This window comes from Porites lutea, chromosome 4 (genome assembly GCF_958299795.1).
Source record: "Porites lutea chromosome 4, jaPorLute2.1, whole genome shotgun sequence".
Taxonomy (NCBI): Eukaryota; Metazoa; Cnidaria; class Anthozoa; order Scleractinia; family Poritidae; genus Porites; species Porites lutea.
In genome coordinates, this window is record NC_133204.1 from 38,739,823 (window position 1) to 38,764,778 (window position 24,956).

Here is a 24,956-nt window from a genome sequence, read left to right on the forward strand (position 1 = left end):
ATCATTCTGTATTCCTGGAATACAGGAATATTTTTAACATATTTTTTTTTATTACTAGATACGTGTATCACAGAACTTCGCAAAGGCCAGATTTTGTGAAGGGCCAGTAGTACGAACAAAAGGATAAGAAGCCAAAGAGAAAAAAGAAAAGAAAAAGGAAAAAAAAAAAGAGAAAAGAAAACAAAAGAACCCAAAAAGACAACAAAGAAACGAAATCCCTTGGTTAAGAGGAAAAATTCTTCTACCACAAGCTGCGTAAGATATAATAGGCCGATAGTCAAAATAAATTTTCCATGGGAACTCCTAACAGAAAACGCTGGTCGATCCGAATTTAGCTTAAATTCAGAGATGTCTTTGAGAAAAATAAGCAGGGTTCTGGCCCCAGTTTTCAAAAGTTGGATAGCGCTATCCACCGGATAAATCACTATCCAACGGATAAGTGTCAGGGGAACCAATTGCATTATCCAGTGGATAGTGATTTATCCGGTGGATAGCGCTATCAACCGGCCGGATAAATCACTATCCAACGGATAAGTGTCAGGGGCACCAATTGCACTATCCAGTGGATAGTGATTTATCCGGTGGATAATGTTATCCACTTTTTGAACGACTGGGGCCTGATGGTTATTATTTTAATAATAAACATCACTCCAGCTTTTAAAAAAGCTGAACTTAAGGCATTTTTCAGCGCTAGCGCATTTATGGACAACATATGATGCCCGACAGAGCCGATAAAACTAGTCTGCGAAGCGTAAGATGCAAAATCAATCATCTCTTACCTAACTTTTAGCTCTTTTTTTGAAAGCTAGTGGACCACATCTCTTTCAATATCTCTCTAGAGTATTTATGTTGTCAAAATTCAACGCGAAAAACATTTTCTAACAGCCAAAACGGCCGCAAAAGCAAACCCACTAAGTTTATTTTGTTGCGGTTTTTTTTTGCTAAGCCACGGTGGACACCAACCAAACTGCTGATAGAAATATAGCGAAAAGCTGTCCACTTCTCGCTCAGCGATTAGGCTTTTATTGTGCTAGCATAATTTGAGAAAACTAGCACAATTTTTACCATTTTTTAAAAGGCAGCACTGCTAGCATAATTCGCATATTTTGATAATTATTGGAACATTTTTGGGTTTTGACAGGCGAGTATGATTCCCAAATCCCAATAATTTATACGCTGACGTTGTTCGATGTTTTAGCGGTATTTGCAGTTTACCGAGTCCGGAATTGGGGACCTAGGACTAGGGTGTAAGGGAACCGGAAGTCTCATGGCAAACTATGTTGGTCCCAATACCTCTCATAAGCAAGGCTACAAAATGGCGTCATGCAGCTATGCCAGCCGATTCGAGCGAAAACTTACAGCTCTCTTAGAGAAATGACGGGCCAGAACCACCCACAATTGCCAGAGACCGTTCCCTACAGTCAACAAAGGGAATGTGCAGTGGGAGAGGAACATGTGACACGACGAAAGTTCCGTTACACGATCGATCGCATTAACCAGTTCCCAAGTCAGCTAACAAGAATAAACGGCTTCTGATTAAAGCGGGAAATGTATTTGTTTGACTTATTTGCCATGGTTTTTGAAGAGCACAATTGAAAAGAAAGATAACATAATTTGGAAAAACGAGCATAATTTTAGCATAATTTGGTCAAAAAAAGAGCAGTGCTACTGGCATGTAGTGCTGCTTTTACTAGCACAATCTGTAACAGCCTATCAGCGATCCACACACGATCCACGCACGAAGTAAATTTCGACAAATTCATAAACATTTTTCCGCGAGCAACCGTATATTTTTCCGTTTTTTATTCGGTACTGATCTTTCCACTGAATGTATTGTAAAGAAACGAAACGCGCGAAAGGCAAAGAGAAAAAGAGGAAACGCGATTTTCACGAGTACTGCCGGCTTTTATGAGCAGAATTTATTCAAGCCTAACATTCAGGCATTTCGGTCAAATCGAAGAAGGCGGGAAATCTTGCGATGAAAAAAAGTAAAGAAAAGAAATCTCAAAAAAGGGTAATAACAGGAGACCAAAGGCTCCTGGTAAAAACAGGAACCCATCACTAGGCTCCTGGTAATAAGTAATATAAAAAATGAGTGCAAATAAAAAAATCGCCGAAATTTTTGAAACCTCAATATTTTACCCTCGACTCTCCACATTTTACCCGAGTCGACGCTCGACAAAAACCTACACTCAATGTATTGACAGCTTGGACTACGTAAAATGTCTTAATCCAATTCCATATTGCTGATTAATTAACTGGACCTAGGAGCATTAAGACTTTTCTTCGGTTGAATACTGAGAACGCGAATAAGCGGCGTGAGAATTTTTTTTAATGTTTTACACAGAGGATCTAAATATTTTGACGAATTCTCTTTTAATGTCCCGTTTGATAAAAGCGTAAGGAAATGGGTTAGCCGCTGAATTAGCTATCAGCATCAGTTTTCTAACATAATGAAATTCTACGGTTAAGTCACAGACGTCAAAATAAAAGCATATTGAACCAGCAACATCCATAACATAGAAGATAATAAATATTCCAACAACAACTATAATGACAGTTGCAGAAAACTGCCCTTTGCTTTCCCTGGGACGTGGCTGGTTATAACGCAACTGCGCGTTGAATGCAGCGGTTTGCCGCCAGTGCCGTCTGGATATCACTAAAATTCTTCCTGTGACGCATAAAAGAAACAGGCAAGGAATTATTTCAAACAGGATGCCATAGATGACTTGGAAGAGAAGTTGAGTGCTTTTGCTTGCACCAGCAAAGTGCATGTAAAGGCTTGGAGGTAGATATAGGAGAAGGGGCAGGGGCCCGTTTCTCGAAAGTCCCGGTAACTTTTCGGGCCCGAAATCAAATATTCAAATCGAAATATAAAGAATAAGAGCGCGGGTCCCAGCCAGCACTCTACTCCATTTTGTTTCACTAAGTGATGGTTTTATCATGCTAGATGCAAAACTATTGAAACCTCGATCTTTAATGCAAACGGCGACAGCTTACCGGGCCCGTTAATTATCGGGACTTTCGAGAAACGGGCCCCAGAACCCAAGCGCTAACAATGACAAACAGGAAGGTATCTTGAAATCATAAATTTAACGTATTTGAACGGTCTTACAATAGCAACATAGCGGTCTGCAGCCATTCCACAAAGATTTGAGATTGAAATTATAGCAAATTGCCACGATAAAATCCCACGTAGGCTATCATCACAAACAAACATTGTGTCGAAATACGCGAATGGAAAGAAAAAAACCGCGAACAGAAAATCAGCCCCTGCGAGGGACAGGACGAAGTAATTTGCTGTTGTCTGAAGTCGTTTTGTAATCACAATGAGAAAAATAACCAAAAAATTTCCAGTAATTGCTGTAGCAGTTAGAATCCAGCCGATAGCCAAATAAATAACGCCCATCTTCACCAAGCTTCTATTCCGCGGTACTGTCTTCTCTGGTTCACTGACGGTTAGGCTGTGTCAGATAAATTACAAGGATCCTCCTGGGAAATGATGAGCTTCGTCCAACAGTCTTCAACACTTTTATGAGGTCAGAAATAATCTTAATGCAGAATTTTGGTTTCCCTGCCAGGGTGTATTCCATCAAAGTAATAATAAACCTGAGTCAATTACGTATTTAATTTACGCATTCAGTTTCCTAACGAGTTCTTCAGAGGGCGGGAACCAGTCTCGAGCACTATTTAAAGGTAAAGACATCCCTGAAAGAAACTCAGTTCTTTTAAACTTCCGCCATAATTATTGCTTAACAATGATGCTGTCAAGATTCATAAATGATATTTGAACATTTTTTATATGGAAGCTTTTTGCTGCTGAAATTTGAACAGACCTATGAAGGGAAAGTCTTTTGATGGGCGACGCCGTGAACTCTAGTATTTTATCAGCTTGAGGTTGTCCTTAAAATACACCAAAAAGTCAAACAAAGTAGAAAATTAGAAAAATCTACTATATTCAAAGTAATACAAATCATTTTTTCGAATTGTTGCTTCTACCATTGAGGTCATTCCTACTCTGTGAAAATGATCATTAGTTCGCAGAACAATCGGGATCTAATATTTTTAATGTTGTGATAAAAACCTCAGCGCGCGTTACATTTTATTCTAAAGCGAAAAGCACACAAACTTCCCGTATATGGTAAAACATGTGTTTTAATTAATTATGAATGAAAACACAATCCAGTCTAAGTTAAAAACGTTATTGTCTGAAACTTCCTCAAAACTGATTTTATAGAAAGGGTATACTGTACTTATAAGATAGCGGCGGTCGTAATACTGGAAAAAAAAAAAAAAAAGAAAACTATATGGAGTAGTTTCTTTTGCATTTAACTGTTAAGCAATGGTTTAATTATTTCAAAAATGGCGCTTTTAATCAAGATGAAAATGCTAAATTTAAGAATGGAGCTTCTCCCAATGTTATCTACGTCTTTTGCTTACTAAAAAAGGTAATGAATTTAATGTTTTAGACGGTAAACCACATCGAGAACCTCTGTTAAATGACGCAAACTCTGTCAGCCCACGTAGCTTTTAGCGGTTGGTTTTGCTTGGGATCATGACAACGTGAGTCGTGTGAAGTGGGTTCGCATCCGGGCGGTTCGCGCTCGTGCACCAGCTACACTGGCCAACGCAGTCATTTTTATAACAAATTGTATTTTTAACGTCTTGATTAACGGACGCATGCAGTGTTTTTTGTTTGCTATAGAATGAGTTGAAAGACTTGAAGACTTTTCATTAAATATTTAACATACACAACAATTACAGTGACAAGTAATTAAATTGATAAGAAACTTTTTCTATCATTCTCCTAATTTTCCACATAAAAACAACTTGCATTCCCTTTTAATGTCACGTTTTAGGAAAGCATAAGCGCAAGGATTTATTAGTGAGTTTACAATTAACAGGATCCCAAGAACGTCTTGAACCTCCTCTGGTGGCTCATTACAAGCTTCGAGACCAAAGCAAATGGACAGCGAAATATTCACAGCATAACAAACTATAAAAACACAAACGACTGTACATATCATTGGAACAGATGACATCTTCTTTCTGGCCAATTTCAAGCGACAGCCTGTCCTTTCTGTTCTTTTGTTATGAAGTATTTGAGAAACTTGACTGGCGGCTTGTCGTTGGTGTTTCCTTCTAATAATCAAGATACGACCTGTAACAATGACCAGCAATACAGCTGGAGTCAATTCGGTGACTAAGATTCGCGGTACTTCAAAGCCCTTTTTGGTAGCTTGGGATGTGGTGTGGTGTTCTACAAAGTACTCACTGGCTGCCAGGATAGCCGAGAATAACCAAGTTGAGCAAATAATAGCAAAAACTCGTCTTGAGGTCATCAATGCAACATATCTTAAAGGAAAAGCAATGGCAATATAACGATCGATTGTCATGGCGACCAAGTTCGTTACTGAAGCATACATAAAAATGGATGCCACCATAATTCGATGTTCGCGATTGCAATGGAAGTATTTGTTGCAGATCAACGATGCTGGAAAGTAGCATAAAACGAAAGATAAGTCTGCCACAGCTAGAAAGAGAACAAACCAATTAGGTAGGGTGAACAGTCGACGTCTTGTAATGATCAGGAAAGACGTGAAGCCATTTCCAAGAATAGTAAATACTCTAAGAAGTCCACCAACAGTCCAAAACCACGACGCCATATATGACAAAAAAAAAAGATTTTCGATTCTGCAGCTGTTGCTAGCTTCTGCAGTATTCTTACTTTTCAATAACTTTCTTCTCTGGTTTTCGATCTTGGCAGCTTCGTACAGTATATGACTTTCTGTTTACATTGTTACCCGAGGTTGCGAAATATGGAATTAACTCTTACTATGACAGATGGCTTAGCTACTTAAAAGTCAAGTTTCTTTTACTGTGAGTGCTAGTATATTTGCCTAGAACACAGAGCCTTCAAGATGATTTTTAAAATTTAGATTTGCACATGTGTTTTTTTGCTGTTGTTGAAATATTACTATTAAGTATATACTAAAACAGTGGATAGTGTTTTTCGCGCGCTCTGATTGGCTACACAATCAGTGAATATCCTGCACTGTTATAATTTTCATATATTCCCAAAACACTTACTTTATATGTTTAGAGAGACTGATTAAAATTGGCTAAGACGTATAAACCATTATGATATACTTTCACTCCAAATAACTTTCAGGGTAAAAGGCAACTCCGCAAGTCAAGGCCATGAAGTTTGCGACAGATTATCGCATCAGGTGTTATTTGCGTCCACGAGTTGACTCACAGTGTCCTCTTATTTAAGGGTAGATACACGTATAGCCTTCGCATTAGCTGTCGAAAGCCGAGTTGTTGTTTTAAAAAACCCATGAACGGGTAAATACGATGACTATAGGCGTATGTTGCAAATGAATCCATATTTTAAATAAATTGTCGCTTTTTTATATTTCTATCGTACGAATCGACATTAATATAAAAAATTGCCTTTATTATCTTTAACGTCAACCTCGCCGGAACCTGAGTCCGTTCGATTCAGGTCCTTTATTAAGTCTGCTACTAAGCAAATATTTGTTGTAAGCTTTATGGAAGTCTCTCAATAAATAAATTAATAGATTAATAAAATAAGTGGAAGGTGATCTATTCAATCACGTTTCAGTTGGCAATGGGTTTTACCAAGAGACTATAAAGGGGACAGAGAGGCCATCCCCCATATACACCCTGTTCCATAGGTAATTCGTCTCGAGTTATTTTTAACACCACAGATCTCAAGGGGGATTAGACAACAGCCAATCACATAGCGCGAATGTGTTCCGCGTGGATGACCCACGCTGAGAGCCACGCGTCCTTCACGAAATGACGCAGAACAAAATGGGGGTAGACGCGCGGAGCGATTTTGCTATTCCTTTTGTCGACGAAAACGACTACAGCGAGATTTCTGCGAAAGCTGTGTTAGCGAAACCGCCCTTCCTCTCTTGTATAGAGCTAACAGTAGAGCATGGAGGAAAATCCTTAACACACTGAATATTCTCTCAGGATCATTTATAATTTACAGTTTGAAGAGAGCAATTTCTGGTTTGATGTTTATTTTTTTCAGTCTTTATAGCGATTATTCCTACCCACTTACTTTGTCAATTGTAGGCGAACCCTCCTAAAGCTGAATTTCAAGGGACCACATTCAAGCTCAGAAAGAGAAATAAAATTTCGTCGTTACTTATTTACGTCCTCCATAAAACGCGAAATTAGGCATTTTCACGTCGTAGTCGTGCAAAAACGGGAAAGAAATAAACAAAAAAAGTGTGTTGCACGTGCGAAGTTGTTGTTTTGCTAATTAAACCTATTGTTTTTTTGACGTTCTAGTTGTCGTCCGCGTCGTTGGATCTTAAACTCCCTAAATTGTACAAACGACCGGTTTCAATAGACCAGCGAAATTTCTCATTTTATTAAAGCACTGAGGTTACGACAACTTCGAGTTAAACTGATTTCAAGGGTTGTCAAAGAGTCCAGCGATTCCTTTTTCCCAGGTGAGCGCCGACTCATTTCGCTTCAATATTCAGGAATGCTCTCGATCTTTTTACGCTTTCATTGCCTCTCGCCCGACATGTTTTGCACCGCGTTTGGTCATGCGAAACCTCCACGAAACATCCACGCCTCGCGCGAGGTAACTTTATCCCGATTCTAAAAATAACTCGAGACGAATTACCTATGGAATAGGGTGTATATGGGGGATGGCCTCTCTGTCCCCTTTATAGTCTCTTGGTTTTACTCACTATTTCTTCCAGATCAGAATATTTGAAGGTAAATCATAAAATACTGAATTTAATTTGATTCCAAATACAAATATAAACCTGTTTATAGTGTACAAGCGGTAATCGTTTAAACCTCCTATTTCTTATCATTGTTAATAATCACATTGTGGACTTTTTTACCACAAAAATATAATAACTCGAGCACATTTGCTGCCAAAGACTACTCAAAAATATTTGTTCAAACAATGACGCTGCGAGCAGGATTCGAACCTGCGCGGGGAACCCCCATTGGATTTCGAGTCCAACGCCTTAACCACTCGGCCATCGCAGCTTCATGTAGTGTAATTCTGCAAAACATTTTATAAAAAGCTAAAACAATTAGCTACCTTAGTAACAAACTATAAAAGAACTTCAAGGCTGAAAGCCAGGAACTAGATTTACATATGTGTTTTTATGCCAAAGACTCTGTTATTCGTCCTTTTTACAAGTTTTTGTGACCTCTGGTCGTTCATCTCGGAGTGTAGTCCTGTTTAGTTGTTATGTTTCTATCTTCCTGTTTTCTATTTTCTTGTTAAGAAAAACATATAGTTAAAAAAATCGACAAAAAAATGTTCGCAAACCCTTCGGTGGTCGCAATACAAGATCTGAGAGTTGCTTAACAACCGTAACTATGCAGAAAATATTTCCGCGGATGGAAGAAGAACCGTGAGCAACCAATGAATATTAGAAAGTAATTTACTGTAAGGGTTTTCGTGACCTAATTACAGTGCTTCAATTATTTTTTTCCATGTCATCGAATTTAACGTAACTAGCATTAATTTCAAACCTGAGCACAACTTGCATCAATGTATATTATTTAGGTTGATTGGATATATTCTTCATGATGACAGAAGAATAGGAGAGCTGCTTGTAGCCAGACGTTTCCTTTAAGGTAGCCTGCGTGGCAGGCGTTAAAAGGGGACGGGGAAGGGGGGATTTGGGCGCGCGAGAGCGCCTGAGGCGCCCTAATTCCCTTCCCCTTCCCTTTCGAATGCCTGCCACGCAGGCTACCTTTAAGGTGGCTGGTACCAGCTTCCCTCTTTTTTGACAGTTTTAACTTTAAAAAGACAGAGCAAAAAAACAATCCAAAGCAATGGCAGCACTTTTGTAGAGTTGGATTGTACTTAAAACAACCATATTTCGTCACTATCAGTTACCATGGCAACGTATCTTAAGGATTATGCGGACCTACTTTTTGGCTTCCAGCACTGATAACTAGAAACTCGGCTAAGCCGTTGACCCCTTCCTTTTTTTTGGACGACAACTTTTGGCATTAGAAAAGAAAAATACACAGTCGCATAAACATAACAACTTTCTTTAATTTTCCAGGCATGTTTCGACGGTACATCCGTCATCTTCAATGTTACATATTTTGAAATCACATCAGTGACGCTTAGCTACTTACAGTGAGAGAGTCAGGTTTATGTGTTTCACCTGCTGGTTGAGGTCGGGTTTCTTCTATTTTATGAAAATAGATTCTTTGAGCTTCACTTGGTATTTAGTAGCTGCAGAGTCCAGGATCTGGAAGCAGTCCGGTGTGCAGGATGTTCAACACGACTCTGAACTCTGCAGATGTCTAAGAATGTTCGAAGACCTGTCTGAAAGTAAGTGCTCACGCACTCGTGGAGAAATGTCGGCTGGTTTCACCAACATAACAAGCATTACAACTTGCTTGTAATATCGCGCGATTTAAATTCAACCGCGATTTCAAAATATGTAACACTGAAGATGACGGATGTACCGTCGAAACATGTCTGGAAAATTAAAGAAAGTTGTTATGTTTATGCGGCCATCTATATTGTTGCTGCTATCTAGACCTTCTGAAAATACACAGTGATTTAAAAAAAAAATTCTACGGAGCGGATTTTTGGCGAAAGTGGAAAATAGGACATTTTATTCAGTAGAAATTTCCCTGCGTAGAATTTTTTCATTTTTTCTCCGCGGTTTCCTGTCAAATCTGATAAAATATTAAAGGAATAAAAATAGGTGGTCATCGGACTAGTTTTCTCGTAAAATACTTCGAGATCTCACAAATTACCACGCGTGTTTTCTTGCTTGTAAAATCTAAATCATTCTCGTCCCCAGAGCCTGTCGTTTCTTGGCCACGTGGGTTGTTACAAATTAAGCCGAGTGGCTCTGGGGACGAGAATGAATCCAAATCCTATAAGAACATGGGTTACTCATGCGTTGTGTTGACTACCGCTGGCTGTTGCGTGTACACTCGCAGGCATCCATTGAGTTTATTTACAGTCATACATTGAAGAAAAGAAAAAATTACATGCGTCCAATTTACGCATTGTTTTTAGGTTTTTCCGTTCAGTGTAAAGTTTAGTAACTTGAGACATCGCCTTCTGGAGCCGCTTTTCAATATCAAGCGACAAAGCGAAGTGGCAAAGAAAAAACTGTTTGCAGGAGACTGTCGGGAAAATCGACTTACGGTTTACAATTTTCTTCGTCGAATTCGAACTTGTAAGGACGCTACACGGTGTCTTTGGGGTAAACATGATGCAAACGACGAAATTGTAGCCAAGAAGATAAAGTGTGGTTAATTGTTCAAGTATTCTAGTTTATTATTTTAATTTATTTGTTGTTTTGCAAGGACTTAGAGTGTCATTGGTCTTCTAATACCTTTCAAGATCGATGGCAGTGCACATCGCATGAAAGTATTCACTAAATTAACAAAATATTATAATGATTGTAACAAGTGAACACTCGATCTAAAGCCGTTTAATAACTATGTGAGCCGTCTGCGTACAAGACAATTTTCCCGGGAAATTCAGAAAATTGTTTTAGGAACGTATGCTTGTATAAAGGTTGTACACCTAAGAAAAAGTGACTAACGTCAAAATTGTAGATGTAAATGTGGATTTTGTCAACGTCTGAATCGAGGCGAGGTGGTGTTAGGCATTTTAGCCATGAAAAGTTCTCGTTGTCCTGCCATCTTGCGCCATCCCTCTCGTGCTGTTTGCTGCCAGTTGCGGCTCACAGCTTCCCTCCTCCAGGCAATAAACATGACTTCGTGTTCAATAGCCTGCGTGGCAGGCGTTTGAAAGGGAAGGGAAAGGGAGTTTTAGGTGTGAGAGAAACGCGAGGGGCGCGCGAGAAGGGAGGGAGATAATGGTATTGAAAAATATTGAGCTTTAAAATACTCTCCTCTGATATTAAAACTACAAGTGACATTTACAAGGCGATTGAGTTTTAAAACGACATTCAAAGGACACAGCATCACAATGTAGTTAAATCATGCTTAGACGTGATAAATACCCAAAACCAGTGTCAGATCTGGATATATTTTTAAAAGACTACGTGCTGTGTACAGCTAAACATTGTTCTCTGAGATCGCGTAAACCTAAACTTTACGGAGATATGAAAAGCAGTTACTCTAAGATAACGGCAGCTATGGAAAAATTATTATATTTTTGAGTAGACATATCTGATAAACGGGCTACAAATTCAACAGGAATACGCGGGAACTGAATAAATTGTCTGTTGAACATTTTAAAGGTTCTGCTCAACTTACACAATTTTCCCTTGCTGAACATAAACTGTACCGAGTCGCATCTTGGTCCGCTATATAGAAGCGATATCATCGTTCAAATTTTAAACTGTAAGATCCCTGAAAGAAGTCTCCTCAATGGAGCAATATATAAAAGGTTTCAAAGGTTTCACGCCGGTGAAGATGTGCGGCCTGTCACCTCTTGCAAGTTTTTACCCCTCCCTCCTCGCGCACCCCTCGCGTTTCCCTCGCGCCCAAAATCCCCTTTCCCTTCCCTTTCAAACGCCTGCCACGCAGGCTACGTGTTCAAGGGATTTCGCCTTGCAGACGAGTAATGACAACACTGACTACACAGAATTTTAACATGTATTTGCTATATAAAGCATAAGACATTAATTTAATTTTTTGGTGATTTGTCTTTATCCGCGAGTATCCTGAGAGGTTGCCACGGTATCCGTTTCCTGCCTTAGGTTTTAGTCACTAGTAACCCACTAAATTGTTGGAACATCACCAGCTTTTATTCTTCGTTTTCACTGTCACGCAATTAACACGGCACAAAAAAAGTAAATTAGAAACCGTCTGGTGGAAGAAGCCAAAAAAAGGAAATGTTATAAAAGACTAATATATAAACAATTTGCCCAAATCTCAGGTCTTTGTGGCTCACAGTTTCTGAGTTATTTGCCGAAACATTTCACGCACCTTTGTAGAACTTTGTATGGAGACGCCATATTGGTGGACAGTTACAAAGGTCCACCAATACCACAATATCATCGCCAGGATTCATGAATTTATAACTCAGCACAATCATGTGGATACAAGCATACGCTACCAGAAAAGTTATCAGAAATTTCATTACACGCGTCGCTGAAACCGGTCTGAGGATGAATGATAATGTAGTAATAAAGGTCTTATAATTAATTGCTCACTCGATAAGAAGAAAGGGAAAACAAAACATGCATATCTTGTCAGTGTTACAGATTTAATTACTGAATACAATTCAGTTTAAAGCTACACTGCTTTATACATTTAATAGTTGCATATAAATAGAACATTATAAGCTACTTCGCTTCATTTAAGTGTTACATAACTTTTTTCCCCATTTAAGCACATGATAATGTACTGGACGTTTCTTTTTCAACAATGTCTGTTAGAAGTGCTAGTGTGACACAAGTAAAATGATCCAAACAGTTCTCAAGAAATAGATTCATGAATTTATAATTATATGATCACTAGCACGACGCGCTAATGATGAGAACATATTCAGATGTCGTTTGGCTTCTTAATTTTTGGCTGACATTTTTCTACTTAATATGCACTTTCATTAGGGAGCTTTTCATCTTGAATTATAATTTCTTTTTACTTTCCGACTTCGCTTCTGTTTTAACCACCTTTTTCGTATTATTTATAGTTTTCATTTTCGACTTATATTTTTGTTTTTCTGATTTTTTTTTTACTTCATGGTTACGTTGTATGTTGCGAAATAAAATGCCCATAATCCCATTTCCAGGCTGACTTGTGAAACCTTCCTTTTATCTAAAACCTGATTTAACAGTCTCGACTGCGCCGCAAATAAGTTAGATAAATTCTTCTCCGTAAACTGCAACCGGTTTATTGAACAGAGGCAGGTGGCGGTGTTAAATGACACATCGATCTAAGTAAATGAAAGGTCTGAACTTTCGTATACTTTGGTAACTGAATACAGTAGTTCTGTCAGAAAATATGGGCATGATAGTATTTTCCCCTTTCAATTGACAATGTTTTCACGAACGATTCGTTGCCGTGTTAGCTTAAGTTGAGCCATATTAGTTTCTCCGTTAAGGCCCAATAAATACACCAAACTCTAATCATGCTATATCGTCATTGCTACTTTCTTGTAATCTTGTAATGACAGTAACCGTGGTTTCGACAGCAAATTCAGATTCAACTTAACCTTGTAAATAAGAGACATTGGTTGAAGCTTGAGGAGCTATTGTGGACCGCCGATGACGAAGGGCCTTTTGGAATTCACTTCTAATATCTTTCTTTAACAGCACGTAGACGAAAGGGTTCGCGGAAGAGTTTATTAGATTTAAAATGTAGATGCCGCTATCAAAATGGTCACTGTTACACTGTGATATATGAAATAAAAGGCATATGTTCGCAGTCATTTCTATTAAAAATACTGCAGCGAATATACTGACCAAAACCGAAACCACTTTGGCGTAATCAAATTCCCTGCTCCGTCTATTGACTGTCACATCGCAAGACATTTTGTTGAACGATAGCTGAGCGATTATCGCAGAAGTTTGTCGCCGAAGTCTTCTAACGACAAGCATCAAACGGACTGTGGTGGCGAAGAGTATTATACTGGGGATTAAGCTCAAAACCACTGTGTGCACGATACTCCAAGCGAGAAAACGTTCAAGATGGCCTTGAATTTCTGTAGCAATCAAGGGAATCGAATCTGAGAACGTAGCCACTAATGCAACGAGCCAAGCTGCAACCGCAACGAAGCAGATGCGTTTTTTTGTAATAAACATAGTGTACCGCAGAGGGAACTCGATTGAAGCATATCTGTCCACCGTCAAAGCAAAAAGACTGAAACGAGTAGCGTACAAGCAAAAGGACGAAAATGTTATGAATATGCGTTCAGCGTAAAAATTACAGGAAAAGTTTTCGCAAATGTATGTCACTGGGAAGTACAACAGACCGACTCCAAAGTCAGCTACAGCAAGAGACAAGACAAAGACACCTCCAGCGGTGGATCGAAGGGTTGGTGTTCTGGTAATAATCAATATGACTGCTCCGTTTCCAAGAATACAAACTACCGTGAGAGACCAAGCGATGATTACCACTGCTAAATGCATCATGTTACCCTCTGAAAGTGGTCCTTTCCTTCCTGAGAGAGGAGGAACGGGTCGAGACGTTGTCCGCTTCGCGATTGCTTTCTTCGGATAAATCACTCAGGCAACCAGGAGAACGTTCAGATTACGTTTGACTGCGCTCTGTTGCTTAAGAAACGTCCTTCAAAGTTCTTCTCTCGAAGTTTCGTTAATGCAAATTCACTTACCAATTTGCAAACCGATCAGGAAAAACTGGTCAGGAATTTGCCTAATGTGGCTATTTTATTCGGTATCGTTTCACAGTGCAGAGTAAAACCTCAAAGCAACCCATTTTGTCGCTCGTAAGATACTGCCTTTTTGGCACATTTAATTAGCTGGTAAATAAATAACTGCTAGAAATGCACCTTTCGGGCTAAGGTAAACAATCATTTTGTCAATCGCGGCGTTATAGAGACAAAAAGCAATACTATATGTCGACTTCGTGGCTCTTTACCGAAGGGTCATTTAGTAATTGATGCGTACTCTAATAATGGGGTTCCATTTCGCTTGCTGGGAGACGACACTTTATGAATATGATATGCGTGTGGCTCTTCAGTGTTTTTGTATGTTTTGCTCCAGAGTATTTTTATTTGGTGCGCAAATCATCAAGGATTGAAAAGTAAAACTTGAATGCTTTTAGTAAAGACCCCTTTCTGGGCAATTATGAGGGAGCATAGTAGTTTGAAGGGCGGCTGACAGTTCTTTAAATGATCCGTTTTTAGACAATTTCTCGCAGAAAAGTCTTTTTATTCTCTTCTAGCAATTTGCAAATGGTAGTCACTGAAATATCAAGCAGTTAATAACAAATGTCTGTGCGTGGTATATGCATATTATTTCTGTTCTCATAGCAACTCAAAAAGTGACCTTGTCAGCAGGCCACTGATGATATTTATCTTTTAGGATACATAAAACCGTATGGCGACATTTTTGTATTGCAGGTCGGGTAAAAATGTAATGATATTTGTTTAAACACCGAAGAAACAATTTCCTCCAAACTCGATTTGTAAGGAAGCAGCAACCCACCAGTGCCTTTTTGCCCTTCATGTATTTGGTAAACAAAGTGACCACGGTCTAAAAGCATAAAATTCTGTAAAAAAAGTCTTAATGAGAAGAAATGAAAGCAATCTGTAAAGAAATTTCATGGGAAAATAACAGTTATGAATGCCATGTCGGAGAAAAAAAAAAAAAACTGAACTGCATGTTTTTATCCATGAACCTGCTTCGAAGTGTTCGATTCGTGACTGGCAAAGTGTACACAGGTAATTGGAGACTAAAATAAACGTCATTCCAAAAATCATATTTGCTAACATTTTATTAAAATCGTGAAAGATGTCACTTAAATTGCAGGGATTTTAAACATTAACGTAACCATTGCTGTCATTGGTTGACGAAATTACTTAACTACGTTTATTCTTATTGTGCCTTTGTAAAAATTATATTATTTGAAATGTTTCGTCTTCAGGGGCACCTTTGAATTAGATTCACTGACTGTTCGTTGTAAAAGACTTAGTATTAAGATAAAATGTCTTTTTTGCTTTTTTTTTTTGCTCAGTGTTCAAAATCTTCATTTTAACGAGAAAGGTTATAAATTTGTCCGTTTTAATCTTCTTTTTTGTGACGTAAACCGGTTTTTAATCGCATAAATCGTCCAATAATTTGCTTGACAAAATAAAGAAAGCGTTTTTTTTGTTTATTTGGGATGCTTACTTTACGGATATATGGATATGGATTATCTGATCACATGAGACACAAACAGAGCACGCTAAACGAAAATAATTTGCAAGTTTCAGCGGCAGAGACACAACTCAATAAATAACTTGGCTCGAAAGTTCATGAATCCCTATCCTTACACGTCACCTTTACTTGGAATGGACTGCAAAAACAAATCTAAAGGATAAGTAATCACGGATTAATCCATTTTAAAAAAGTGAGACTGATGTTACACACACGGGAGCCTATGGTGTCCGCTGAGGAGAAACATCCACTTGCAGGAGGTTCGTTACGACTTACTGACGCTTATGCCCGCCTAATGAGAAGAGTGCCGTTCTTAATAGCGGAGCTCCTAGCGCGCGAAGCGCGCCCGAGCGGAGCCTTGTAGATAAGAGAATTAAATTTTGGTAATATATCCAATGGCAGCCAATGGAGTTTTTCTAGTGTAGACCTTGAATTTCGTTTGTTTGATTTACGACAAAAAACGTTAAGTAATAATTTTTAGGATGTGCCTTTATTTTGGTCACGTTTTTAGTCACGGTCACCCTCCAGAGTTAAAATCTTGCCTCAGGTTGATCAAAGTTTTGACGGGTGAATTCATGCGCACGTTAAAACTTTTGCAGCATCTGCATCTTCAAGTTTGAAACAAACTTGATGTACTTTAAAGTTTTACGCTTTCTGTGTTCTTTCAATGCTGCCACGACATGAAATACAGCCGCTATAAAGATTCTTTCTTTGTTCAAAGTTGGTTTGGCCTTTCCCTTAGACAGAGAGATAAAACCGATAAGTCAGTTATAACGTGTAGATTGGATGCCACCGAGGACTATCGTGTCTGCGGCCTTTAAAGCATAAAGTTATATTCGGAGAATGTCCAATTAACCTTTATAAAATAAAGGCATATTTGGGAAGAATTTGTTTTCCACGCCTAATCTACTGTGATAGGTGATTGCTATCGAACGATCAACCTCCATTAAGCTGCCACTTGCTGGTACCCCAAGGGTGGCTGCTTAATGGCGGTTCAATTGTAAATTGGAATTGGCTCCATGAATATTAGTAAAACTCTTGAAATTCTTAATACCTTTTATCTTGTTAAATGATGCACTTAAATGATATATGCACAATGTGCGTCTCCTTTCTGATTAAAAAAGCGCAATAAAAATATGATTACACGCTGGTTTTTCCGGAGTGTCTCGTTCTACGCACAAAGTATTAACAGACTGTGTCACCCACCCACTCCCCCCCCCCCCCGCCCAAGAAAAAAAGAAACGACAAAAATTTGATACCAACTAGACACGAATTTCCTATAAATATTCAAATTCACAGGGCACCAGCCGCGCAAAAAATCGCAATGCAAAACGTGAGTGTCCGATAGTTTATTAAAGTGGAGCCTATCAGGAAATTCATAATAAATTGTTTTCAGCTTTCTATTCTACAATGTCAGATATTTCTTACCTTTTTATTTCTATTTGACAACTGTAAATCACCAGTTTTAATGACCTGCTTGGCTGTATATAAGGCCACCTGTATGCATCTTTGTAGCACGTAATCAACATGCAACTTTCGAGAAAGTTCAGTGATAATTACTGAATCGTGAGCGAATTTCCTATAAATATTCAAATTCACAGGGCATCAGCCTCGCAAAAAATCGTAATGCAAAAAGTAAGTGTCCGATAGTTTATTAAATTGGAGCCTATGATCGTGAGGAAATTCATAATAAATTGTTTTCAGCTTTCTATTCTACAATGTCAGATATTTCTTACCTTTTTATTTCTATTTGACAACTGTAAATCACCAGTTTTAATGACCTGCTTGGCTGTATATAAGACCACCTGCATGCACGTAATTAACATGCAACTTTCGAGGAAGTTCAGTGATAATTACTGAATCTTGAAATTGAGGGCCAGGGATAAAAAAGAACATCGCCTACAATCTTAAAAGGTTATTGGTAAGAACGACAGTCTTCAGACTTGGGAAGTAATAATAAGAAATAATACAAAAGACTAAGAAAATTAAACTTACCCTTCTGGACCAAATGAGCAAGGAAAAATATAATTTTGAAAGGCTAGCTACTGCACGTCCACAAGAATGAGAATGTTTTTAATTGAAAATGCATACTATATTTTAAACGATTCGTCCCACCGTCCACACGAAACGACCGAATCCGCTCATTCATCCAAGGCCGTTGCGTGTCGATATACGGTTTCAAAAATACCCGGATTCGTGCGGGACGGAGCCTTCAGCGACAGTGGAAAAATTGAGTTAAAAATGTGAGTTTGAGCTGTTTCAAAATTCATCTCTTAATTCCTACCACCTTCAATTTGTCGAACTTAATGTTGGCAAACTTTCTACTGTGAGTTGACTGTTCAATGACCCTATTCAAGTTCAGAAAAAATAAAAAAGAAATAAAAAAGAAATAGTTCTTTGGGTGAGCGTCTTCCATTGAACGCGAAAGATAGGAATCATGTTCACGTGACCTTAAATAAAGAACTCTACCAAAAAGTGTGCTGCACGTTCAGGTTCGGTTAAACTAGACCTTTTTGCCGGGGATGGTTCACTGTGGGTTTTAATTTGATCGATTTCATGTTTGCGGTTACTCACTTACTTTGTCAAATGCAAGTGAAACGTCTGGAGTTGGGCGCGAATTCTTAAGAATTATATGCAAGTTTAAAAAGAGAAGGAAACTTTTTTTGTCGCTTGTTCACGTGCTCCATAAAACGTACAGCTAGGCAATTTCACATCGTAGTCGTGCCATGACCACATAGAAGTGTACAAAAAGAGTGTGCTGCACCTGCAGAGTTGTTGTTTTGCCTATTCAGCCTATTGCTCTTTTGACGTTCTCGTTGCCGTCACCGCCGTGGCATTTCAAACTCCCTAGTATTTAGGCGTAGCCTCAAAAAACAGCCGACATTTCGCGACACCACCTCTTGTTTCCCCACGAATGACGTCTAAGAAACGAGCGAAGAAATTCCATACTGTGACGTGACACTACCCAAATCTGGGTAGTCTGACTGACTGGCTAAAACTTTGCCTCTATTAATCAAAAGCAGTACCCAGATCTGGGTAGTGATACGTCATCAAGACCATCAGTATGGAATTTCAGCACTCGTTACAGATGTCATTTCGCTGGGAATAGGTAGTGGCGTCGCGAAATGTCGGCTGTTTTCTTAGGCGTAAGGGTGCGCTATTACCCTCTGACGACAGTATTTAATATATAACCCTAAATATTGAACAAAATGATAATGTTAATTGTTGACAGTTCTCTGGGCCTTCAAAGTCTCCTCCAAAGGGTACAATAATGCATTTTGAGCCGTCATTTTGGATGATGCTAATAAAAACTTGGCCTACGAGAGTAACGTCATGCAACTTGAATTTGGTGTCGCTTTGAAAGCCAGTATGTATAAGTCCGAAAAACAGTGGCTTGACTAACCTCGAATAAAAGCAGCGACGAAGTGGTTTGTAACGTAAACGGTATGAAGCGATTGCTTCTCGTAAACTGCTATCAGTGTTAACGTATTTGTGGTGTAAGCGATAACAGATTGTAATCATCACTATAACAAAATTGTCAAATCTGATTGGCTATCAACTGCCCTGATTTCAGCCTTAATTTGACAGTTTAAAAAGACAGTACGCGTCATGCCTAAGTAATTGGACAGTACGCGCCATCACGCGCGCGCTTAAATGGCTTTTTTTTTTCACTGCTAGCAAAACGAAATTTCGAATTTCTTGTGTTTTGATTTAAATATTAGCCTATTATGTCACAAATTTTGTTAAAGTTATGATTAATTGGTAACAGAACTTCGTGTCGTCCGATTCGGTCTGTAATCATGCTCGTGATTAAACAGATCGGACTCCCGCTACGCAGTCGTCCGATTTTGTTAATCACTCGTATGATTACAGACCGAATTGGACTCCACTCTGTCCTGTTACCATTACAAATTAAGGACCGTAAATTAGCATTTTTTGCTGACGACTCCAAATACGCCATTTCCGAGTTCCCCCGGGCCTCTGTTTCAAAATGAGGGTAGGTGCTCAGCCTTTAATAAGGAAATGATTTTTCATTCTCATGCAAATAAAACTCGTTTTCACAAGAAAGGTTATGCACCTAGCCTCATTTTGAAAGTGAGGTTTTTGGAACTCGGAAGTGGTCTATTACACAAGATCATGTCAAAGCCTACTTATAACACTGATCTTTCTTCAACAAAACTTGACTCAGCTCGCCTGTTAACTGGAGTCACACCTGGGCAATAAGCCTCAGCATACCAAGGAGAAAGACCCTAAATAAGAAAGAAAATCGCCGTCAAACAGAGAATACCACCTAGATGGGACCCTAATAACCACAGTTAGCGAAACCATCGACTAAGGCATAAACATTACGGACAACCTTCAGTGATCTCAACATGTAAATCAGATCTCCCTGAGCGCAAACCGTACTCTTGACCTTATTCCTCGAATCTGCAGAGTCACGGTGACACTCACTGACAGCAGGAAACTTTTATACTGTTCAATTGTTCGATCCAAAGTAGTGAACTTTGGTCTCCTTACGTATACTTCTAAGGAGAAAACTTTGCTAGAAAATGTCCAGCGCAGAGCTACTAAGGTTAATTTGAATTAACGAAGAGATGTGTGATATAAGGATCGGTTACTCAAACTTAATTTATTGCCACTGGAGTATAGAAAGTATTTGAAAGACTTAGTCCTCATCTTTAAAGCCAAAGAAGGCCACGTAGATCTCGGCCATCAAGACATCTTCCGGCACACCGAAATACACTATCGCACGCGCAATGCATCCAAATTAAATTCGACTACCATATACCTTATGCAAAACAAAACTATTTAAAACACTCATTTTGTTGTCGATCGATAGCTACTTGGAACAAGCTACCTGTAGACATCAAAAGCACGAATCAGTCGCTTTCTACTTTAAAGAAAAGGATTTTCGATAGTTACACTCGCAATACTCTATCTTATGTCCTTTCAACCAGTGGGGTATAGGGTGATACTTATGTTTCTGTTTATGGGGAGAGGGGTAAAGGGCGCTTAAGATTGGGCGAGGGGTCTGTTATTTGCGGTATTCCATCTGGTTCTTGGGACAAGATATCAACTGGGACATTGTCCTGTCTCCTGCTCCGGTTGCAATATCTATTTTATTTTACTTTTTTTTTCTTTATCTAACGTATTTTATATTTTTATGTATATATTAACTGATAACATGTAACGAATTCAAGTTAAATTTGACAGTAGCAAACTCATGCGTCCAGCCTTCTGTTCGGGGGGGTGGGGGGGGGGGGGGAGGGGAAGCGTGGGCTCATTTCCGAACAACGACTGGTAACCGAGCCCAGTCTGAAAGCGAGGCAATCAGAGATGATGCGTGAGCGGGTCAACTTTTTTCGCAAATGAACACTCGCTGAAGTTAACTCGGTTGAGAGAGTGACCATCTTTCCCTTGTACTGTAAAGCGTTTTCACTCACGTGGCCAGCATCTGCATGTGCAAATTTATTGGAACAAAAGAAAGCGTTGTACACACAAACAGAGTTCAACTCTCACAGGATTGGTTTGAGACACCAACATGGCTGCCGTTTCATTGTTTTGGAACACCAATATGCATGGCCGCTATGACGTAATGTGAAAACGCTCTATAGTGGTAGGATATGAGGTAAACTTTAACCAATCAGGAAGCACGGGGTTTTATTACCACCAGATAAATTATAGAAATATTCCTTATTAATTTATTCCGTATCGCAAAGGTTGAGCCTCATAAAGAAAGTGCATAGAGGGTTTTGTGTCAGTACGTACCTTATGGTGTTGGGCAAAATCTGTTTCCTTTGGTGAAGCCGACAATAACATTTGGGCAAGTGTTTAAACATGTTTTTTTTTCTTGATGATATGGATAAAAACCGTCGAGAGTAAACAAAGGGGAAGGACACAAAAGAAAAGCTTGCACGTGATCCTTAGGAACAAACGGTTTTTTTTTTATTTTCAAGATCTCACTGCGTCTATTGCCCTAGCGATGTTTACACAATAGAAAAACCAGCTGAAAATAAACTTAAAAACCGTCATTCAATTGCAAATTATATAGCATTATGTATTGCCTATTGGATACAGATGTTGAGGCTCACTTAGCCGGCGGTATATTAGAAAAAAAAACTATGGTATTTAAAAGGCCATGATGGCAAAATGATATTCGAGAAAGTTCATATTAAGAGAATTTTGTTAGGTATAAAGGGAAAAGATTAATCTACCTGTCCGTGCCATTTCATTAAAGTACTTGGTGCGCGATTAAAATAAACGTCAGTAGAACATTAAAATTGAACGAAGTTTTCAACTTGGTTGGAGCTTGGCAAACAACTTTTTATCGTCACCGCTCTGAGCTCGTTGTGTATTAAGAGCCAGCTGCTGTGCGCGCCAAAATCCTTACCATCGAATATTGCGGATTTTGAAGTCATTTTTTGTTGCGGTCTCATGCGTACTTTCGAAACAATTTCGTACATAATAAGAAAGAGATACAGTCGACTCCAAAAATCTATTTCCCCTGGATTTCCGTCTTACATTCACTGTAATTTTACCCTCGGTAACTCGAACCCTCGATAACTCGAACTCCCGCTAACTCGAACCAATTTTCGTTTCCCCTCAGGTCATTTTCTATATAATCTTACCCTCGATAACTCGAACCATGTTTTGAGCCCTTAAAAAGTCGGGAAAAAAGCCGTCTACGGGCGTCCGAAACATTGAATTTTGGATTTCCTATTGACATGTTGTAGGAGTATAGTTTACTTGTGGAGGCTGATGTTGATTGTCATGGCTAACGTGAAGCAGCTTTTCTTCTCAAAACAGTAAAACGCATGCTCTATTTAGGCTATGTTTTGTTACATTTAAGGTTCTGATTTATCATCTAGAAGTATCTTTTAATTTTCACTTGACATTTCTGCAATTAACTGTGATTAAAATATTCACTGTGCAGTAAAAACTGTTTTTTACATTACCCTCGGCTATTTTCATCGAACTCCCGATAACTCGAACCTTTTTTCGATTTCCCTTGAAGGTTCGAGTTATCGGGAGTCGACTGTAGTCGCAAAAATGACCTAGGACTAATGCCACAAGTTTGGTAGTAACTTGCTGTCTTGTATAAGGCTGTTTAAAACGTTTATGATATTACTACCTAATCCGTGGCAAAGCAACCTATCTTGGCTAGCGAAAACAACAACAAAAACAACAATAAAACTGTTAATAGTTATTCGCAGTTTCATGACATATACTTGTAGTTCATTTATAAGTTACAACTATCGTTGCAGCGGTTTTGTTTTCACTGACCTTACTAAAAAAAGCTAAAATGTTAGTATCTGTCCTTTTCACATATAAGTATTTTAAAGTTCTGATTTGTTAATAAATGTTCACTGGCAAAGATAAACGACTGCATTTCAATTTACAGTAACGAAAGCTGCGTAGGATGACTGACTTTTCACGACTTAATAGGGATTTGCTTACAATGGTTTGGAAATTAGGAATGATCGATTTGTTAATGTTTGCCCGGACCGCCCAAATTCTATTCTTGCTGCTTCCAAAACATTATCCTATTTAATGCATCTCTAAATTCCTTTTTCCTTGCGGCGTAAATCCACGGATTAAGCGCAGCGTTCGAGAAAGTGAGAAAAAGCGCCCATGTACCCCAAGATTCAAACGACTGACTCTCTTCACATGAAGTATGTTCACCCGACATTACCTCCACAATGGAGAAAGCCAAAGCAGGAAATGTAGTCAAATAAAACACGCTTGTGACAATAGCTACGGTTATCGCCGCTTTCCTATTTTGCGTATAAGAAGCAATTACTGGCACGCCTTGCTCGCGTATAGTTCGTTGCTGACGAAGCACTTCTTTGAAAATATAAAAGTAACAGTAAGAGATGACAACTCCGGGAAATATGAATACTGTACAAACAGCTGTAATCCAGAAATCGTCTTCGAGGATAATCAAACGTAGACTAGCGATGAAGCTTGAAACAGCACAAATGATAGCAGCGACGCATTTAAATCGACAAACTGTTACAATGGTGTTATAGCGTAAAGGATAAAGCACTCCTATATACCGTTCCAAGCTGACGGCGCACAAGTTGTATGTTGATACGGCGACAGACAAAACGTAAACGCAATCTACACAAACACTGAGCGGATGTTCCTCGTCCCCTACGTGTAACAGAGATCGAGCGACCCATAATGGCAGAGCAAAGAACCCCACAAAGAAGTCACTAAGGGCTAAAGCAGCGACGAAGTAGTTTGTAACGGTATGAAGCGATTGCTTCTTGTTAACTGCCATCAGTGTTAACGCATTTGTGGTGCAAGCGATAACAGAAATTAACAGGCCAAAAATTACTGTTAAAATAACGTTCCAGCCCGCTGTCGGAAGTTCATGGCAAAGGTCGCTCGCCATTACGAAGTTGATTCTAAGTAACTGGTATCCCAGCACCTCAGGACGATCTGAAAAATTTTACAATTTCGATTCAATTTATAAAGCCACTCTGACAAATGCCGGGTGTGAGCATGATGCGCTTAAGTTATGTCAACAAGTCAGGTATTTTAACATCAGCGAAATTAATTTAAGGCTTTTTGGTATTCTTCCTCGCCTTCCTTAATTTCCAGTTTTTCTGTGGATACGTATCTTTATTAGTAAGTACGTCACTAGGAGCCGGGCCTGTAAGACACAGAGTTTTCGAAAAAAAACTACATGTATTCCAACGCCCCTCTTTCTAAAAAATTGCCGATCAAAATTCACACCGCGACGATTTATATTGCAATATGCACTGTCACTATCTCAACAACGTTTTTGTTTTCAAAACATCAATCGAAATTATGAGTCCCTATCCTCCCTTTAAATCCGACTCCGTCTTTGGTCCGTCTGTAGCACTTTCATCGGAGCTTCATAACTTAAGGTAATTTCCTTGAAATTGTTCTACTATCAAACTTTTTTTGAAACTTGGCATAATCGACATTCATGATATGAGCATTGAAAAAATGCAATAAAAAGATGGGGTCACCGTGTTTGTTTACGCGTCAGCAGGCTCTTAAACTGGGGTATTTTTACTGCTTGCGCGTTAAAAATTCGAATTCCCTTCTTACAGAATTAAATCTTTTTTACTTGAA

At 38.9% G+C, this 24,956-nt stretch overlaps 2 protein-coding genes and 1 non-coding gene across 3 annotated transcripts; all 3 read right to left on the bottom strand.

Annotated features, from left to right (window-relative positions):
* Positions 1-4,754: 4,754 nt before the first annotated feature.
* LOC140935641 (histamine H2 receptor-like) lies at positions 4,755-5,707 on the bottom strand. Its single transcript, XM_073385213.1, has one exon. The coding sequence runs from the start codon at positions 5,664-5,666 to the stop codon at positions 4,800-4,802; it is 867 nt and encodes a 288-aa protein (XP_073241314.1). The 5' UTR covers positions 5,667-5,707; the 3' UTR covers positions 4,755-4,799.
* A 2,260-nt stretch (positions 5,708-7,967) lies between these two features.
* Trnas-cga (transfer RNA serine (anticodon CGA)) lies at positions 7,968-8,049 on the bottom strand. Its single transcript has one exon. It is a non-coding gene; the product is annotated as a tRNA-Ser (tRNA).
* A 15,265-nt stretch (positions 8,050-23,314) lies between these two features.
* On the bottom strand, positions 23,315-24,265 carry LOC140935642 (histamine H2 receptor-like). Its single transcript, XM_073385214.1, has one exon. It carries the CDS (start codon positions 24,244-24,246, stop codon positions 23,365-23,367), a length of 882 nt encoding a protein of 293 aa, XP_073241315.1. The 5' UTR covers positions 24,247-24,265; the 3' UTR covers positions 23,315-23,364.
* Between the last annotated feature and the right edge of the window lie 691 nt (positions 24,266-24,956).